Source organism: Salminus brasiliensis, chromosome 11, assembly GCF_030463535.1.
Source record: "Salminus brasiliensis chromosome 11, fSalBra1.hap2, whole genome shotgun sequence".
Taxonomy (NCBI): domain Eukaryota; kingdom Metazoa; phylum Chordata; class Actinopteri; order Characiformes; family Bryconidae; genus Salminus; species Salminus brasiliensis.
The window spans coordinates 2,249,480-2,269,686 of record NC_132888.1 but is presented as its reverse complement, the minus strand read 5'-3'; the positions used below and the strand labels follow the sequence as shown (position 1 = coordinate 2,269,686).

Below are 20,207 nucleotides of genomic sequence, written 5' to 3'. Positions count from 1 at the left end.
GTAATTCATACTGGTTTATCTGTGAGAGTGTATGGCCATTGGTTAGTTATGCTATGGTAAACTGCTTGTTTGTTCTATCAACTTCAGAATATTTTGAGCCCAGGCCCGAAGAAATCTCTGCAGGTCCACCCAGTCTTGAAGGATGAGGTGAATGTGGAGAGAGTGGCTCACATTTCACTCAAGGAATTCTCCTTTGAGTTTTTCAGGTACTTTTTTACTTTTTTACAGTAGAAGCTCCAGATCTCATCAGAACAGATAAAGCAGGTGAACATGAATCCAGTAAAACGGAGAAACAAGCGCTTCAAGAGCTAGTCTGAAGAACAGAGCTTGGTTCCTCCAGGGTTCTCCTGGACGGCCCCCAGTCCAGCCAGCACAGCGTGGAGGATGTGTTCACCTCCATCAGCAGCAGCAGCAGCAGCAGCTCACCTGATTTACCGTCATTAAGCCCTGATTTACCACCAGACCAGGTGTTGATCTGAGGAGAACTCTAAATAACACTAGACTCCATGAGGAGAACTTCGGAGATGTTCTAATGATGAACACAGTGATGGAGAACCACCACCACTTTCTGTAGGAGTGTTATTATTATTAGTGTTTATTCTGATATCAGTGTTTTACTGAGCAGATCAGCAAATTTACACTCTAAAGGTTTGGTCTGATTACAAGTGGACAATGCTTATCATGAATGGATCCAATGAAGGAACCGACCCTAATCAACCCCCCCCCCCCCCCCACAGTCAATAAATCCAGTCAGAAGTGATCATTGGAGTAGAGATGAAGGGAAATGCCAGGGGCTGTTGGTCTCACTGTCCACTTCTAATCAGATCAATGGAGTCAAACACAGGACAGCTCTTTGATGTCCATCTGTGCAGGTGTGTTCATTCTGTTCATTCTGCTGGTGTTGTTGACCCACAGGGAGGCGGGTAAGGTTGCTGGGAAACAGGGGAAGGCGGGGCAAGAGAAGCTGTGGGCAAAAGCCAAAGAACCACTGAAACAGCCACTACTAAGGAGTCTGCAGAACAAATCTGACCTCAGCCAGCTGGCCTGCCTTTCCTTCTCCGATATCCTTTCAAGCCTTTCAGGGCCTTCCCATACTGACCAAACACACAAACACCAACTGTTCATGCATATCATGCACACGTTTGACAGCGTCTGCTGGTGTGACACCAGGGTTAATGGATGTGATAATGAAGACTCTAAAGATCTGCTTTGATCAATAATAGCTTAAAGCCTATATCCATTTATAGACAGTAGTAACACCCAACCAAAATCACATGGGGTACCACAGCAACCACCTCGCAACACCAGTGCAAACTCCTGGGATACTATAGCAAGTGCCAGGCAAAACCCTAGCCACCACTAAGACACCTGGGATACCACAGCAACCACCTCGCATCACCTGAGCAAACACCTGGGATACTATAGCAAGTGCCAAGCAAAACCCTAGCCACCACTAAGACACCTGGGATACCACAGCAACCACCTCGCATCACCTGAGCAAACACCTGGGATACTATAGCAAGTGCCAAGCAAAACCCTAGCCACCACTAAGACACCTGGGATACCACAGCAACCACCTCGCATCACCTGAGCAAACACCTGGGATACTATAGCAAGTGCCAGGCAAAACCCTAGCCACCACTAAGCAACAATGTTGCAAACACCTGGGATACCGCAGCAACCATCTTGCAACACCTGAGTAAACACCTGGAATACTGTAGCAAGTGCCAGGCAAAACCCTAGCCACCACTAAGACACCTGGGATACCACAGCAACCACCTCGCATCACCTGAGCAAACATCTGGAATACTGTAGGATCTGTGGAGCCAGGATTATTAGCTGACAAGGTAAAGAGGGAGGTGGAGGGTAGGGAATTCATAGGACATTAGATTTGGGAGGAGGGAGAGCAACCAGTTGTGATACCATAGCAACCACCTAGCAACCACTTTGCAACACCATAGCAACCACTTGGAAAATCATAACAAGCACCATAACAAGCACCATAGCAACACCAAAGCAACACCATATCAACCACTGTACATGGCATTAGGCAGCATGGTGCCGATAGGTTCACGTTTGTCTTTTCCAGAGAGTCCTATTCTATTGGCAGTACTTACTTACTTTCCCCTTAACTGCCCACCACCTATCCTGAAGTATATGGGCGACTACCCAATTAAGAATGTGCGTACCCCAATAGAGCTAACAGACCAGATATTTGGCCCAGCGTTGGAGCACCCTGAGCTGAGAGACGAGATATACTGCCAGATCATGAAGCAGATGACCAGCAACAGCGGGTCAGTGGGAAAGCCTGTGTGTCTCAGTGTTATTAGGTGTTCTGAACATGGCAGTATCTGCTATCTATTATTATACCATGTCTTCTCTTACCAGGTTGAGTCTGGAGCGAGGCTGGCAGCTCTTATGGCTCTGCTGTGGCCTCTTCCCCCCGAGTCACGGTTTGCTAAAACATGCTCAGAGGTTCCTTGATTCCAGAGCCAGGGAACCACTGTCTGCTGCCTGCCTGCAGAGAATGCAGGGCATGCTCAGGTAGGCCTCTGTGAGAACCTCAGCATTGGGATGGTAGAGAAGCTCGATGCTAACTCAGATAGTTCATTGTTTTGTTATTATCTATTGGCAGCTGTTGGCATCTGCTGAACGCTCATAGTAGACGTCCAGGCACTAACTGGTTAAACTGGTTGACCAGTTTAGCTCTTGACCAGCATAGGGTATGTTTTTGTTTGCGTTTGATGGCTTAGCTGGTCTACAAGTATGACCAACCTGACCAAGCTAGACAACCAGGATGGCCAGCATGACCAACATGACCATCCTGGTCAACCAGCATGACACCACTGGTTAAACTGGTTGACCAGTTTAGTTCTTGACCAGCATAGGATATGTTTTTGTTTGAGTTTGATGGTTTAGCTGGTCTAGAAGCATGCCCAACCTGACCAAGCTAGACAACCAGGATGGCCAGCAGGACCAAGCTGGTACCAGTACATGATCAAAATCCTGTAATCAGAGCAGAAACAGTCGTCTCCTGCGTGACATTCATGACAAATGTTGAGTCAGACCATGCTTGTCTTCAGTAGGAGCATGTTTGCACCCAACTCTGATGACCCCCCCCCTCATTATTTTCTGCTTTTTAGTATTGAAGCCAGGAAATTGCCTCCTCACCAGGTTGAAGTAGACGCCATTCAGAAGAACAGCTCCCAGATCTTCCACAAAGTTCATTTCCCCAACGACACAGCAGAGGTATGGAGCTCTCAGCTTTGTCAGGTGTAAGTTCTTTTCACTCCTACCTTTAACTATCTCAATCTGCCACTCCAGATCTTTGAGGTCACCACCACTACAAGGATCCGGGACCTCTGTCGCAGCATCGGCAGTTATCTGGAGCTCTCGTCCGTTGATGGATACGCCTTCTTCGTCAAAACCCCTAACAAGGTTCCTGAGCAGTTCTCCTTTGAGATTGATGACTTTTACCATTTCAGAAGAGGAGGATACTCTTCTGAGGAGTCTTGTCCTAATGTAATTGGTCTAAATGTGTGTATATTTCAGATGGTAAGCATGAATGACCAGCAGTACTTTTTCGACAACTTGAAGCAGCACACGGACGCGCCCAAGAAAGGAAGGAAAGCCAAAGAGGGTAGGTGTCAAGGCGTGCTAGGCCAGACACGAAGGGATGAACACTTGCAGAGATGGAATGTAATACAAGGGGGTTTATTACATAAAACACCGAAAAATATGAGCTCAATAACAAGGCAAGGAGGGCTGGGGAACCAGCAGCTAGACCAAACGGCAAGGCCGACCTAACCTGAAACAGCAGCGTTCTGCTGGGACATGTGTAGCCAGTGAATCCTGACAGTGAGCGAGCGATCCTCGCTGATAACATGGTTAGCAGGGTGACCTTCTCCTGAATCGTGGATACCGAGCCGAAGCTGACCATAACACACCTCCAGTAGTATGGGGAACCTCTTGAGCGACCTCAAGGAAACAAACGATACAATTCTTGGCGTTGAACCATGGTGCTGAGGCTCCTTAAGTACCCCCAGTCCCAGGTGAAACACATGAACCAAACGAACATGAATCGATACATTGAACCAAACACATGAACACAAATGAGGCAGAAGTCCTTATTTGGGCCTGTGGGCAGCGGCTAGGAATCGACCCGGGGGAGGGGGCACGATACCGATTGCTGATAGTAGGTTGTGAAGAATATTGTTGAGTTGCTAATATTTGCTGAAATTTCTCAAGAACTTTATAAAGCTTCTTTATGTTCGCCTTTTGTTTTGTCTTCAGGAACTACGACAGGTGTTCCGTATCTTGTCCTGCTAATGAGGAAGCTCTGGTTTAATGTGATTCCTGGGAAGGATGTGACCGCTGACCTCACCTTCCATTTCCCACAGGTAGGCCTCTTAATGACCTGCGGCTCAGGTCACCTTTCAACAGTCCATAATTTTTTTTATAGTTTTATAGTTTCCATCATTTTTAAAATTTCTTCCTTTTGTTTCCCACGTACCTCCATAACTCATTACTTTTGAGATTGATATGTAAATTAGCTCTGTGCTGATTGGCAACCAGACACTAGTATAGAGGGTATGCATTGATGCATCCACGTTCCCGCTGGAACCCCCCCCCCCTCTTTATTAGGGATAAACTGCCAAACTGGGAATGAGACAAGTTAGAGCTGGGCAATATGACAATATTTAATCGTATCGTGATGAATTTTGTTATTGTGGTTCACAATATGCTTTCATGACTTCCTGTTTTTTTACAAAGAGTGTAAGCAGTCTTATTTAACTCAATGGATTGGCGCTTATTTTGATTAATATCATATACTTTACTTCATTAAGTTAAGGTTTCGTTAAGTTTAAATGTAGATTTTTTTACTGTATAGCTTGATGTGGGCAGACTGTCAAAAAGCATTTCACTGCAAGTTATACTGTGTATGACTATGTATGTGACAAATAAAATTTGATTTGATTTGATTTGATTTGATATCGTCAAAAATGTCTTTAAATATCATGATATAATGTCCATATCGCCCAGCTCTAAGACAAGTGACTATCTGCTCGAGTTAAAGGAAGTTGGACTCGACAGCGGTCCACTGAAATGACCAAAGAACCGATGGTCCATGGGCAGTGATGTGCAGCCAGGAACGTCCAAGACAAGGGCAGCCATTGCTGGTGGGGGTGAAGGGCCTTGCTCAAGGGCCCAACAGTGGCAGCTTGCTGAGCCCGGGTATCGACCCACAACCGCGGAGCCACAACCACCACCCCAGATAACTGTATATATGCTCAAATCCCACCCATTTAGAGGAGAACGTTAATATCTGAGAGCACAGAGTCGAGCGAACGCTCTTAGGAGTGTTTTCAGGAACGTTTAGTAGACTGGCTAATCCAGGTTTGCTAGCTTTCCCTCAAACTCACCACTGCTGTGTTTCCTCAGGAACTGCCGAAGTATCTGCGTGGGTACCACACTGTGTTGAAAGAGGAGCTGATAAACCTGGCCGGGTTGCTCTTCAGGGTCAAGGTGGACTCTGACCGCTCTCAGTTCGTCATGATTCCTAAAATGCTGAAGGAGTTGGTGCCGGTGAATCAGCAGAAGATCATGTCTACTGAAGACTGGAAGAAGGTCCGCCATACAACTCATCAATTTACGTACCCACACTGTACACTACCAGTCAAAAGTTTTAGAACACCCCAATGGCAGTATTGCTCATCGTATATGCATCATAGTAATCCTAGCACCTTACTGCCACGCCACCTGCAGTCCAACCTGCAGCTCCAAGTCTGGGACTTGCTCCAGTGTTGGGCTGCTGAGTGCGGACTTGTGAGCTGCTGTTGACTCTCAGAAACTGGTCTGCTGATGCTGTTGTGTGGGTTTGAGTGGGTCAGGCCTCTTCCTGTACCGGACCCCTTCAGCTTCCTCCTGTTTCCAAGTCCGAGTCTTCTGCTGGTGTAGGAGACGGTCCTCACCGCACTCTGGCTTTATCCGGAGCTTCTCTAGAGAGCTCCACTGTTCAGAGTCAGAAGCTCGACCTGTTGCTCTCTAGTCGTTGTGAGAGCAGTCTGAAGGTGCAGTGTTGGGGAAATACTGTGGTAGAGATGCAGTAACATCAGGGTTTATTATTTACTTAATTACTTAATTGATACAGAGCAGCTGGAACCTGTTAGCCAGTTATTTATTTCCTAAAAAGTAATTTTAAATGTTTATAATTTACATTATTTTGCATTTTTAGTTCATTTTTCCCTCTAAAGCTCCGACAGTTACTGCCTACCTTTGTACTATTTTAAGTCAATGCTTAAATATCAATAAAAATGGGAAAATGTTCTAAAACTTTTGACCAGTAGTGTACACACAACACCAATATGGAAACCCGTGACACCCAAATATACAGTACTATTTTTATATATATATATATATTGTCCAGCATTTCTCATATATATATATATATATATATATATATATATATATATATATATATATATATATATATATATATATATATGTATGAGAAATGCTGGACAAGTGTCGGCCCACAGTTCGTCTCTTCTGCTTCTACAGCACATCATTAACTCATACAACAAGCAGGCCGGCATCACTGTGGATGAGGCTAAGGTCAACTTCCTGAAGGCTATCTCCGGATGGCCCACCTTTGGCTGTGCTTTCTTCGAGGTGAAGGTAGATGAACATAACTACTACACCATATCAAGTTCATGTGCTGCATAAACATACAGCTTACATTCATATCCCCACTAACAATTCCTGCCTTTCACAGCAAACGTCCGAGCGCAGTTACCCCAGTTTAATCTTGATCGCAATCAGCAAACAAGGAGTCACTCTCAGTGACCCCAAAACTAGGGTAAGCATGTCTGACATGTGCAGAGTGTACACAACTACATCACACAGGAACAGATAAGAGTTAGTGGTCAGAATAGATACACACATACTTACAGTCAATGTAGAAAGGATTGATTCCAGGTCATTTCTGTTGGTCCATTCATCGTTCAAACAGCTGACTGATTCAAATTATGGAGAAAAGTGACATCCTAGACACCTAACCCCATCACCCCATCAACTCCATCAGCAGCAGCAGCAGCTCACCTGATTTACCATCATTAAGCCCTGATTTACCACCAAACCAGGTGTTGATCTGAGGAGAACTCTAAATAATACTAGACTCCATGAGGAGAACTTTGGAGATGTTCTAATGATGAACACAGTGATGGAGAACCTCCACCACTTTCTGTAGGAGTGTTATTATTAGTGTTTATTATAATATTAGTATATAAACACTTTCTGAGCAGATAGAGATTTTACTTTTAATTATATTTATATTTAAGTAGTTTCTATTATATTTGGGATGTTTTTTATTGAAGTGTGTGTCCTGCTCTGTGTGTCCTGTAGGAGGTGCTGGTGATGTATCCTTTCAGCAAAATCACAAACTGGTCCAGCGGCAGCACTTACTTTCACATGACCATTGGGAGCCTTGTGAAGGGAAACACTCTGCTCTGTGAAACATCTGTGGTGAACATAATACACAACACACACACACACACACACACACACACACACACATACACACACACACTTGTTTTTCAGGATTTCTCTTTGCAGTTATCTCTATGTAATAATAATAATAATAATAATAATAATAATATACATGCTATATATAATGTAATAATAACAATAATCATTATATATATATATAATGTATTAATAATAGATGGTATATGTATATTGATATGAATCTGGAGTCCTTCTCCTAAACCTGAAGCACGTGCAGTCAGGAATATTTTCCTGCATCTTACCATTTTGCTGCTCCACACACATTTCCATACACACACAACCTAAACCTGACCAACAATTAACCAATTAATCTCAAATAACTGCTAAATCTTCTGTGTTCAAATAAAACAGAAATGTATATTTGTTAAATCCACTGAAAAGTCCACGTTCTAATGTAGTACATCCAGTACAGCCTCCAGCTCCAGATCTGTAATCCACCAGCTTCCTAAACCCACCAGTTTACCAGATCTGTAATCCACCAGCTTCCTAAACGCACCAGTTTACCAGATCTGTAATCCACCAGCTTCCTAAACGCACCAGTTTACCAGATCTGTAATCCACCAGCTTCCTAAACGCACCAGTTTACCAGATCTGTAATCCACCAGCTTCCTAAACCCACTAGTTTACCAGATCTGTAATCCACCAGCTTCCTAAATCCACCAGTTTACCAGATCTGTAATCCACCAGCTTCCTAAACCCACTAGTTTACCAGATCTGTAATCCACCAGCTTCCTAAACCCACCAGTTTACCAGATCTGTAATCCACCAGCTTCCTAAATCCACCAGTTTACCAGATCTGTAATCCACCAGCTTCCTAAACCCACTAGTTTACCAGATCTGTAATCCACCAGCTTCCTAAACCCACCAGTTTACCAGATCTGTAATCCACCAGCTTCCTAAACGCACCAGTTTACCAGATCTGTAATCCACCAGCTTCCTAAACGCACCAGTTTACCAGATCTGTAATCCACCAGCTTCCTAAACCCACCAGTTTACCAGATCTGTAATCCACCAGCTTCCTAAACCCACCAGTTTACCAGATCTGTAATCCACCAGCTTCCTAAACCCACCAGTTTACCAGATCTGTAATCCACCAGCTTCCTAAACCCACTAGTTTACCAGATCTGTAATCCACCAGCTTCCTAAACCCACCAGTTTACCAGATCTGTAATCCACCAGCTTCCTAAACCCACCAGTTTACCAGATCTGTAATCCACCAGCTTCCTAAACCCACCAGTTTACCAGATCTGTAATCCACCAGCTTCCTAAACCCACTAGTTTACCAGATCTGTAATCCACCAGCTTCCTAAATCCACCAGTTTACCAGATCTGTAATCCACCAGCTTCCTAAACCCACCAGTTTACCAGATCTGTAATCCACCAGCTTCCTAAACCCACCAGTTTACCAGATCTGTAATCCACCAGCTTCCTAAATCCACCAGTTTACCAGATCTGTAATCCACCAGCTTCCTAAACCCACTAGTTTACCAGATCTGTAATCCACCAGCTTCCTAAACCCACCAGTTTACCAGATCTGTAATCCACCAGCTTCCTAAACGCACCAGTTTACCAGATCTGTAATCCACCAGCTTCCTAAACGCACCAGTTTACCAGATCTGTAATCCACCAGCTTCCTAAACGCACCAGTTTACCAGATCTGTAATCCACCAGCTTCCTAAACCCACCAGTTTACCAGATCTGTAATCCACCAGCTTCCTAAACCCACCAGTTTACCAGATCTGTAATCCACCAGCTTCCTAAACCCACTAGTTTACCAGATCTGTAATCCACCAGCTTCCTAAACCCACCAGTTTACCAGATCTGTAATCCACCAGCTTCCTAAACCCACCAGTTTACCAGATCTGCAATCCATCAACTGCATGTTTAGCTTGAATTATCTTGTAGATTAGCTCTTAGTTGTAGCTGCTAGATTAGCTACAAGATTAGCTGCTAGGTTCGCTGTTAGTTTAGTTACTAGATTATCTTCTAGGTTAGCTGTTAGTTAAACGATGTTCTAGTTTAGCCACCAATTTTAGTTAATAGATTAGTTACTAGATTAGTGGTTAGTTTATCTACTAGAATTGTTACTGGATTAGCAGTTAGTTTAGCTACTAGAGTAGTTACTAGATTAGTTACTAGATTAACTTCTAGGTTAGCTGTTAGTTGAACTGTGTACTAGTTTAGCCACTAGATTAGCTGTTAGTTTAGTTACTAGATAAGCTGTTAGTTTAGTTACTAGGTTAGCTGTTAGTTTAGTTACTAGGTTAGCTGTTAGTTTAGTTAATAGGTTAGCTGTTAGTTTAGCTGCTAGTTTAGTTAATAGGTTAGCTGTTAGTTTAGCTGCTAGTTTAGTTACTAGATTAGCTGTTAGTTTAGTTACTAGGTTAGCTGTTAGTTTAGTTACTAGGTTAGCTGTTAGTTTAGCTGCTAGTTTAGTTACTAGATTAGCTGTTAGTTTAGTTAATAGGTTAGCTGTTAGTTTAGCTGCTAGTTTAGTTACTAGATTAGCTGTTAGTTTAGTTAATAGGTTAGCTGTTAGTTTAGCTGCTAGTTTAGTTACTAGATTAGCTGTTAGTTTAGTTACTTGGTTAGCTGTTAGTTTAGTTACTAGGTTAGCTGTTAGTTTAGTTACTAGGTTAGCTGTTAGTTTAGTTACTTGGTTAACTGTTAGTTTAGTTACTTGGTTAGCTGTTAGTTTAGTTACTTGGTTAGCTGTTAGTTTAGTTACTTGGTTAGCTGTTAGTTTAGTTACTAGATTAGCTGTTAGTTTAGTTACTAGATTAGCTGTTAGTTTAGTTACTTGGTTAACTGTTAGTTTAGTTACTTGGTTAGCTGTTAGTTTAGTTACTTGGTTAGCTGTTAGTTTAGTTACTAGATTAGCTGTTAGTTTAGTTACTTGGTTAGCTGTTAGTTTAGTTACTAGATTAGCTGTTAGTTTAGTTACTAGATTAGCTGTTAGTTTAGTTACTTGGTTAGCTGTTAGTTTAGTTACTAGGTTAGCTGTTAGTTTAGTTACTAGGTTAGCTGTTAGTTTAGCTGCTTGGCCTCCTCACTCTTTGTAGCCACAGTAGTTTTTTATGTGTCTGATCTTTGTCTGATGTTCTGTGTTTAAAGGGTTATAAGATCGACGACCTGCTGAAATCTTATGTGAACATGTATGAGGACGAGCGGATCAACGTGAGACCCAGAAACCAGCTGTCAGACAACTCAAGACTCCAGTACAGACACCTGCCCTTTATATTTAACTGAGGAGGTATTTGATGATGTTTGAGGAACCTGTGGGAGATACAGCAGCAACATCTGATGATTGTCCATCTCTGACGGTAGTAAATAAATGTCTGATAGATGCACTGACATGTCGGTGGTCTAGACTAGCTTTCTTTACCAGACGCTGGTCGTCGTCGATGTGGAATTATTACCTGACTGGAACGGTTTTGAGCCACATTCCTCACTCACATTCCCAGCCTTCATTAATCAGTGAAGTGACATAACGTAGCCTAGCGCTTCACTCTGCTCCAGGTACCTTTACACAGACTGTCCTGGGGGTTGTGGAATGCAGGTTAGCCATAAACAGGAGATCACAGAGTGATACGGGAGATAAACTACTGTGTTTAGTGATGACACATTCCTTTTGATTAACCCTTTAAAGCACAGACTTATTATTTGCTTGTTAATCTTAATATTTATTATTAACCTATTAATTTATTATTATTTGAGATGAATTATATAAGGGGATAAATTTGTGGGCCCACATATGGAAACCTAATAGATTAGGGTTTAATTGAGGTTTGATTCTTTGATGAATTAATCATCAGACTGAGTTTAGACAGTCTGTCCTGTGTTGTCTCTGTTTGTAGTTTAGTTTTTTTGAGAATTTAAAATCTGAACTGTCAAATAAAACTGACCGTGATTCTGATCTCTGTGCTCTACAGTTCTCTACACGCAATTACTTACCCACCTGTAATACCTGCAAATTCCCATTTTTCTGTTTTACACTAAATGTACCTATCAACTCCATAGCAACCACCTGGAATAGCATAGCAACTTCCTAGCAACTACTAAATAATTCTATAGAAACCTCCTTATAACATTACAGCACCTGTCTAGCCCCTTTTATAACAAACACCACGGCAACCCCCTAGTGACTACCTAACAACCCCATAGCAATCCCCTGGAAATACTATAGTAACCACCTAGCAACACTATAGCAACCACTTTACCACTACCTAACAACCCCATAGCAACCACCTGGGATGCCATTGCAACTTCAAGCAACCACTTAGCAAATCCAAAGCACCCTCCTTGTAAGTCTAGCAACTTCATAACAAACACCTGGAAACACCACAGCAACCCGCTAGTAACTATCTACAATCCCCTACATAGCAATCCCCTTGTAACCTTATAGCAACCATGTAGCATCACCATATCAACACTTCAGCATCCACATAGGAACACCATAGCAACTGTCTAAAAACTACTTAGCAACCCTGTAGCAACCATTTAACATCTTAGAAACCACTGAGCAACACTATAGCACCCTTTTAGCAGCACCATAACAACTACCTAACAACCCCATCGCAGCCACCTGGAATATTATTGCAACTTACTAGCCACCAACTAGTGACCCCATAGCAATCCCCTAGCAACACCATCGCAGCCCACTAACAACACCATAGCAACCATTTAACAACTACCTAGCACCTGGGATAACCTACTTTCTAGCAATCACTAAGCAATTCCATAGCAACCTCCTTGTTACACTATAGCACTCGTCTAGCAACCTCATCACATCTAGCAGCACCACAGCAATCACCTAGTCACTACCTAACAACCCCATAGCAATCCCCTAGTAACACTATAGCAACGCCATAACAACCACTTAACAACTACCCACAGCAACCACTGAACCATTACAAGTTTTAGCTACCACTAAGCAAAAAAACTTCATAGGAAACATCTAGCAGCACCATAGAAGCCCCCTGGCGACTACCTAACAACCCCATAGCAATGCCCAAGAAACACTATAGCAACCGACTAGCAACGCCATAACAACCACTTAACAACTACCCACAGCAACCACTGAACCAATGCAACTTCTAGCTACCACTAAGCAAAAAAACTTCATAGGAAACATCTAGCAGCACCACAGCAACCCCCCTAGTAACTACCTAACAACCCCATAGCAATCCCATAGTAACACTATAGCAACCAACTAGCTAACTTCTAGCAACCACCAAGCAAGTTCATAACCACCGTGCAACACTATCTAGCAACCTGTCTAGCAACCATCCAGAAACTACATAGCAACCACCTTACAACATGAACCTGATTAACTGCACTTAAGGGCTTGTTTGATTGGGTGTTTATTTAAGCCTTTGATTTAAGACCCTACTGATGAACCCCACCCGCTCGAGCACTTCAGCAACCCAGCCTGGTTATGAAGCAGGACTGCTCTCAGCAGGACTCGGACCGGGCTTAGCCACTTTACCCTCCCTGAGCTCAGTGTGAAGCTGAAAGGAAGCCTTTCAGTGCTGCAGCAGGGAAAACCCAGCCCAAACACTCGCCTGCAGTCACTGGAACTGAGCCTTATGCTTGGCTGGGAGTGTGTTTTGCCTCATGCTTGCATGTTAATGTGTTAATGAGACGAGATCTTTCAGGAAAAGAGGAAAGATGGTTTCTTAGAGGGTGAGTTTCTGTGGCCTGTGTGTCCTTCAACCTCAAAAATTCACATGTCCAAATGTTTGTGGACACCCCTTCAAATGAATGCACTGCTGACACAGATGTGCAAATGGACACACACACACACACACACATACAGCAATGCTTCCACCAAACTCATACAAAAGCATGCACCATATGTCCAAATATTTGTGGACACCCTCTCTAATGAATACATTCAGCCACTTTAAGTTACACCCACCACACACAGCTTGTCTAGTCCCTGTAGAGAAGTCAACTGCCAATACAATAGGACTCTCTAGAGCAGATCAACATGAGCCTGTTGGCTCCATGCTGCCTAATAATGCCAGGCGTGGGCTAGAGGGGTATAAAGAAGCCCCCCAGCATTGAGAAGCTGTGGAGCAGTGGAAGAACTGTGTTCTCTGGAATGATGGATGGTGAAGCTCCATCCAGTACTTTTTAGGGATGAGTTGGGGAGTTGGGGATGATGAGGTCCAGCATCATGACCTTACTAACGCTCTTGTTGCTGAATGCAATAAAATCCTCACAGCAATGCTCCTCCAAAGCCTTTCACCCTGGACAGTAGAGACAGTTACTCCAACAAAAGCAGGATCAACGATTTCAGAAGAAACAATTAAAATACACGGGTGTCCCAATACTTTTGTCCCTATAGTGCATCACTTTATGGTCTATTTTCTGAGGCATTCCTGGTGACACGCAGGCATGTAATCCACACTAACTCCGGGTGACATCTCGGACCACCGGTCTGCAGCCTAGGTTCTGCGCTCACAAAGGAAGGCCTGTTCTGGTTGTGGTTTTCTGCCTTCGAGGTTTGAGCTCTATTCCTCCTGAAAATGCCCCGTGGCTGTGCTTCACTGACGTGTTGTGGAGTGTTGGGTTGTGTTAGGCCCAAATCCAGAGTGTCGTTTATTGCAGAGATGGCTTTGGAAATTCTCTAGAGCTGCTCGTTATGTAATGGAAGAGTGCTGTGTGGGTTCTTACACACTGTGCCAAAGATCCTGAGAGCACAGTAATCCTGACGGACTGCAGGGGTGAGGGGTTGGGGCTTTGATTAGGAAAGTTTTACACTACATTAAGTGTAGAATATGTTCCACCATCAGCGGTGAGGGGTATTACTGAGGGGTGGGAGTGATTCATCAACTTTAACACAGGCTAATTCACAATTTTCACTAAAAGTACTTAATCAGCCAATACATCTTTACCTCCACCCATCTAGCAGCACCATATCAACCACCGAGCAACACACTAGCAACTCCCGAGGACACCATAGCAACTTACTGGCAACACCATAGCAATCGCTTCACAACTAAAACACAGCAAATCACATAGCAACATCATAGCGAACTGCGAGCAATACTAGAACTGCATAGCAACCCCATAGCAGCTACCCAGTGGCAACTTAAGCAACCACCTACTAACTACCTACATACCTTACTCACTCACTCGCTCACTTACTCTCTCACTCACTCACTTACTCACTTACTCTCTCACTCACTCACTTGCTCACTCACTCGCTAACTCACTCATTTACTCACTCACTCATTCACTCACTCACTCACTCACTTACTCACTCTCTCACTCAGTGACTCATTCACTCACTCACTCACTCTCTTGCTCACTCTCTCACTCACTCTCTTATTCTCTCACTCACTCACTCACTCACTCATTTACTCATTTACTCACTCACTCACTCTTTCACTAACTCACTCACTCACTCATTTACTCACTCAATTACTCACTCACTCTCTCACTCACTCACTCTTTCACTCACTTGCTCACTTACTCTCTCACTCTCTCACTCACTCACTCTCTCTCACTCACTCACTCACTCACTCACTCACTCACTCACTCACTCGCTCACTCTCTCACTCGCTCGCTCGCTCGCTCGCTCTCTCTCTCACTCACTCTCTCTCTTACTCACTCACTCGCTCACTCAGTCAGTAAGTGATATGGCCTCTTCTGGGCTGCCCAAACCTGCTCCTGGCGATCCTTAGCTCCACCCCTAATCTCCTACCTGATCCAGGTAATGAAGGCCTTCAGGGGCAACTGAATATGAGAGCCAGGCATCTCCAGGCAGTGTGTGACTCACTGCGGTTTCATGAGTTTCACATATTACACACACACACACACACACACACACACAGCGCAGTGGTGAAGTGTGTTTTGGTCTGGATCGAGAGCTGGGTTTATCCCTCCCTGCAGGCTCAGCAGTCCACCATTCTGAGAAGCCTCAGGCACTCATTCCATCCAACCATGGATCAATGCTGCCAGCACACAGCCAAGAGGAGCAGAGCAATCAATCCACTCGCTGAACACAGTCCAATCCACCCCGTCACTACATCTGTCCACGAGAGGAACGCGGAGAGACAGAGCTTCCACACCCGTTTACAGAGGTGATGGGCTGAGCTTCAGAGGAGCGCAGAGTTTAAGGAGGTGAATTACGAAGGCCTCAATCTCACCGGGGTTGGTTTAGATGAAAATCTCAATCTTCCGGCTCTATACTCTTTAAAAAGGGGCTTAAAAGGCTTCTTTGTTTTTTTTTGCCATAGAAAATGCACTCATGCTTCCTAAAATAACTGTGTTTGAACGCTTCCTAGAACCCTTACATTATTAAAACCATTGTTTAAAATTTGCCAAAAAAAATTATAATAATTTGCAAAAATATCAATTTATCAAACTGGACTGAGTGTATCGGTACACTCTTAAGAAAATGACAAAGAAATAAACCCTGCAATATCAAAATACATCAATCAGCCATAACATTAAAACCACCTGCTAAATATTGTGTAGGTCCTCCTCATACCATCAAAACTCCACAAGACCCCTGAAGGTGTCCTGCTGTGGTATCTAGAACCCCAAGACTAACATTAGCAGACATTGAGACAACCATCTTCAACCCATCTGTGCACTGAACACACATGCCCGGAGCGGTGGGCAGCCATTGCTGCAGCACCGGTGGAGAGGAGAGGCGAAGGGCCTTGCTTTAGGGCTGGGGGAACTAAACCCAGTAAGTTGTGAGGTTGAGAGTTGGGCGGGGCCTCCATGAGCGTCAATGAGCCTTGGGCACTGGTCCACCGTGGGTACTGACCACTGCATAGCACATGTTAATGGCAGGTGAACTGACTGTTCACTTGCTGCCCATTGAATCCACCCCTTACTAGGAGCCACTGGATCCAGACTCTCCGTGTTCTTCTCTTCAGCTGTTCGTTAGCTCTTCATGCTAATCCTGTTTGTTTCAAACGGTCGATTTGAAGTAATCCGAGCTGGGAAATGAAGCCGATTACTACATATGAGTGTTTGTTGACGTTCCTCCTTCTCGGCTTTTCAGATCAGCTCCACAGCCTTTCACAACCCCTACGCTCCACTTTCCCCCATTTCGTACGTGCTCGAGAAGAAACCCAAGACATGCCAAAGTGCCTTTCAAACCGCTGAGGAATGTTGGCACACACTCAGATGTCTGTTTAAGTGTGTGTGTGTGTGTGTGTGAGCACAGGGAATGCGAGGCCTGCGCTCATAAATGAGATTAATTGCAGTGTAGCTGCTTTGCTGGGTCCCGTACAGGCTGCAGCCATGAATACAGCGCTAAATCTTTTCAGTCCGAGCAAGAGGATTTTCCCCCCTTACATAAGTTCCACCTTTGCCAAGTTTCTGTTTGACCTGGGTCAGATTTGTAAGAAATGTGGGATGACTCGGCCTTGAATCTACCTGTTAAAATGTTATTCGCTCAGAGAAGGTGTAAAGCAAACATGCTAGCCACACTCGAAGACCAGGGGGCAAAAGGTCAAACATGCTATAGACCACCATTGCTGGAACAGCACCTTTCAGAACCATCTCCTCTCTATTTCCGTTGACTAACATTAAAACCTTAAAGCCTAATTTAACCTTTATTTGAATCAACTCAGACAAAAGCATGCACCATATGTCCAAATATTTGTGGACACCCCTTTTATTGAATGCATTTAGCCACTTAAAGCTGCACCCATCACACACAGCTTGTCTAGTCCCTGTAGAGAAGTCAACTGCCAATAGATTAAGACTGAATCTCTGAAGCAGATCAACATGATGACCCTATTGGCACCATGCTGCCTAATAATGCCAGGCATGGGCTAGTAGAGGGGTGTGATGCCGCCCAGCATTCTGTGGAAGGCCTTATTCAACCTTTATTTAAACTCGGAAGACACTGAGAGTGACCCTCATTTACAATGTAGCCCAGCTCAAGGCCCCGAGAGTGGCAGGCAGTACAACCATAACCACAGATCAATGAGCTCTAGTCCCTGTAGAGAAGAAGTACTGCCAATAGAATAGGACTCTCTGCAGGAGCAGATCAACATCATGAACCTATTGGCTCCATGCTGCCTAATAAAGCCAGGCGTGGGCTAGTAGAGGGGTATAAAGCCCCCAGCATTGAGCTGTGGAGCAGTGGAAGAACTGTGTTCTCTGGAATGATGGATGGTGGAGCTCCATCCAGTACTTTTGGGATCTGGAGCTGGGGAGTTGGGGATTCAATCAATTCCTCACAGCAATGCTCCTCCTCCAGAATCTAGTAGAAAGTCTTCCTCCCTGGATAGTATAGATTACAGTCACTCCAACAAAAGCATGAGAAACTCTTTTTAATAGCCTTGATTTCAGAAGAGACAATGAATGAGCAGATGTCCCAATACTTTTGTCCAAAGCGAAAGGCCTCACTAATGCTCTTGATTAGTAGCACACATCCATCAGAATGTTTACCTCCTACCCAGTGTGTGTAATTAGGCTGATCTGAGTAGGGACCGTTGGTTGAGCTGATGACGAAAGGCTCTGCCTTGCTTCATCCTTTGGAATGCTTTATTGTGCCATCTGCTTGTTTGTGGCTTTACAGCAAATGCTTGTCATTCTGTCCTCCATTGTTCAGGTTTCTAATGGCTCCCTGAAGCCAGGGTGAGCTGAATGTTTCAGATTCCATCTGCAATATCCCACAGTCCACCAAACGCTCTGACAGCCCTGCTGGAAAACCCAGCTCCAGAACAGCTAGAGGCTAGCGTCAGATGGTCAAAGCTGGTCTTTGATGGTCAATGTGGTTTAAAAAAAAGCTCTTTACCAGCATAGGGTCACTCAAGTGTTTTCATTTGGGTTTCATGCACTAGCTGGTCTATGAGTTTCAAGCTGGTTATTGTGGCCAATTTGCTTGTTTATACTGGTTGATTTGCCTAGTCAAACTGGTCATGCTGGTTGACCAGCTAAATCATCAAACCATCAAGCATGCACCATATGTCTAAATATTTGTGGACACCCTTTCTAATGAGTGCATTCAACCACTTAAAGCTGCACCCATTACATACAGCTTGTCTACTCCCTGTAGAGAAGTCAACTGCCATTAGATTAGGACTCTCTGGAGCAGATCAACATGATGAACCTATTGGCACCATGCTGCCTAATAATGCCAGGCCTGGGCTAGTAGAGGGGTGTAAAGCCCCCAGCATTGAGCAGCTGTGGAGCAGTGGAAGAGCTGTGCTTGATTTACTACTTTTGGCATGAGTTGGGGAGTTGATGAGGTGAGGTGGTGATCTAATCCTCACAGCAATGCTCCTCCTCCAAAATCTAGTAGAAAGTCTTCTTCTCTGGACAGTAGAGACAGTTACTCCAACAGAAGCAGGATCGGCTCTTTAATAGCCTTGATTTCAGAAGAAACGATGATGATGTCCCAATACTTTTGTCAATAAAGTGTGCCCTATGCTCATCAAGAGCTAAGCTAGTTAAGCAGTGAATCAACTCAAGCTCACATTTTTTTTGTCCTCCAGCTTTCATTACTGGATTGGTCTACCTTTGAACATCTTGTGCCCCAAACATAGCCTACTGGTCCCCTTAAAACCCCAAGGGTCTGTTTGAGGGCCCGCACTACTTCCATGTAATGAAGTACGGTTAAAAAGATAGAAGTTCTAGATGAGGGCTTTTACTGGAGTGTGGGTTTCGGCTACTCTACACACCTCAGGGCATCTATAATGCAGCGAGAGCCGTGCACGTGAGCGCTCTTTGTCCAGAGCTCGGATGACACAGGCACATTCCTGGTGATTGTTCTGTAATGAGGTCTCGCAGTGGGAGCAGCCTAGCCAGCAGATGCCTCTGACCGCACACATCCACACACATCCACACACATCCACACACAAACAGACTGAACGTAGAGATGGTTGCCAGGCATGCTGTGCTGGTAGCAGCTCTGTGTGGTCTGTCCGTGACCTCTTCACAGACCTCAACCTGAATAAAGTCCCTCATCCAGCAGAGCTTCTTTAATCACTGCTAGCTTCAGTGACCTGCACCAGCTGCTAGCCCACAACATTAGCTGTCCACCAAACTGACCCCTCAGAGGCTTGTTGTTTCAGGTTTGAATGTTAACACTAATCATAATGGAATGCTAGAATGGACACTATATGGACAAAAGTATTGGGACACATGCTCATCCATTGTTTCTTCTGAAATCAAGGGTATTAAACTCTTGGTGACTTGGTGTAGTCATGGATGACCAGTTATCGTTTTCGACTCACGTTGCAAATCTGACTCAGGCATGCAGATTGCTCCTCTACAGCAGCCGGAGAATTCGAACCTTCCTCTCTAGGGAGTCACCCAGGTGCTCGTTCAGCATAACGACCAAGAATGAACTAAATCAAATGCAACATATCCTATAACGGTCGACTAGCTTGATGATGCTGGTCATGCAGGTCAACCAGCTTGGTGATGCTGGTGATGCTGGTGGTCTAGCTTGGTCATTCTGGTCAACCAGCTTGGTGATGCTGGTCATGCTGGTGGTCTAGCTTGGTGATGCTGGTGGTCTAGCTTGGTCATGCTGGTCAACCAGCTTGGTGATGCTGGTCATGCTGGTGGTCTAGCTTGGTCATTCTGGTCAACCAGCTTGGTGATGCTGGTCATTCTGGTCAACCAGCTTGGTGATGCTGGTCGACCAGCTTGGT

The 20,207-nt window shown here is 44.4% G+C and overlaps 1 protein-coding gene across 1 annotated transcript in view; it reads left to right on the top strand.

Moving 5' to 3' along the window:
* The window catches only part of myo7bb (myosin VIIBb), a 40,534-nt gene extending 29,719 nt beyond the window's left edge, over window positions 1-10,815 (top strand). The window contains exons 35-47 of the mRNA XM_072690950.1: window positions 88-206; window positions 916-1,061; window positions 2,144-2,294; window positions 2,389-2,544; window positions 3,144-3,249; window positions 3,325-3,438; window positions 3,553-3,640; window positions 4,294-4,400; window positions 5,443-5,628; window positions 6,562-6,678; window positions 6,776-6,859; window positions 7,405-7,524; window positions 10,681-10,815. Coding sequence (XP_072547051.1) covers window positions 88-206; window positions 916-1,061; window positions 2,144-2,294; window positions 2,389-2,544; window positions 3,144-3,249; window positions 3,325-3,438; window positions 3,553-3,640; window positions 4,294-4,400; window positions 5,443-5,628; window positions 6,562-6,678; window positions 6,776-6,859; window positions 7,405-7,524; window positions 10,681-10,815 — 1,629 coding nt within the window. The remainder of the gene's footprint in view (window positions 1-87; window positions 207-915; window positions 1,062-2,143; window positions 2,295-2,388; window positions 2,545-3,143; window positions 3,250-3,324; window positions 3,439-3,552; window positions 3,641-4,293; window positions 4,401-5,442; window positions 5,629-6,561; window positions 6,679-6,775; window positions 6,860-7,404; window positions 7,525-10,680) is intronic.
* Window positions 10,816-20,207: the final 9,392 nt, after the last annotated feature.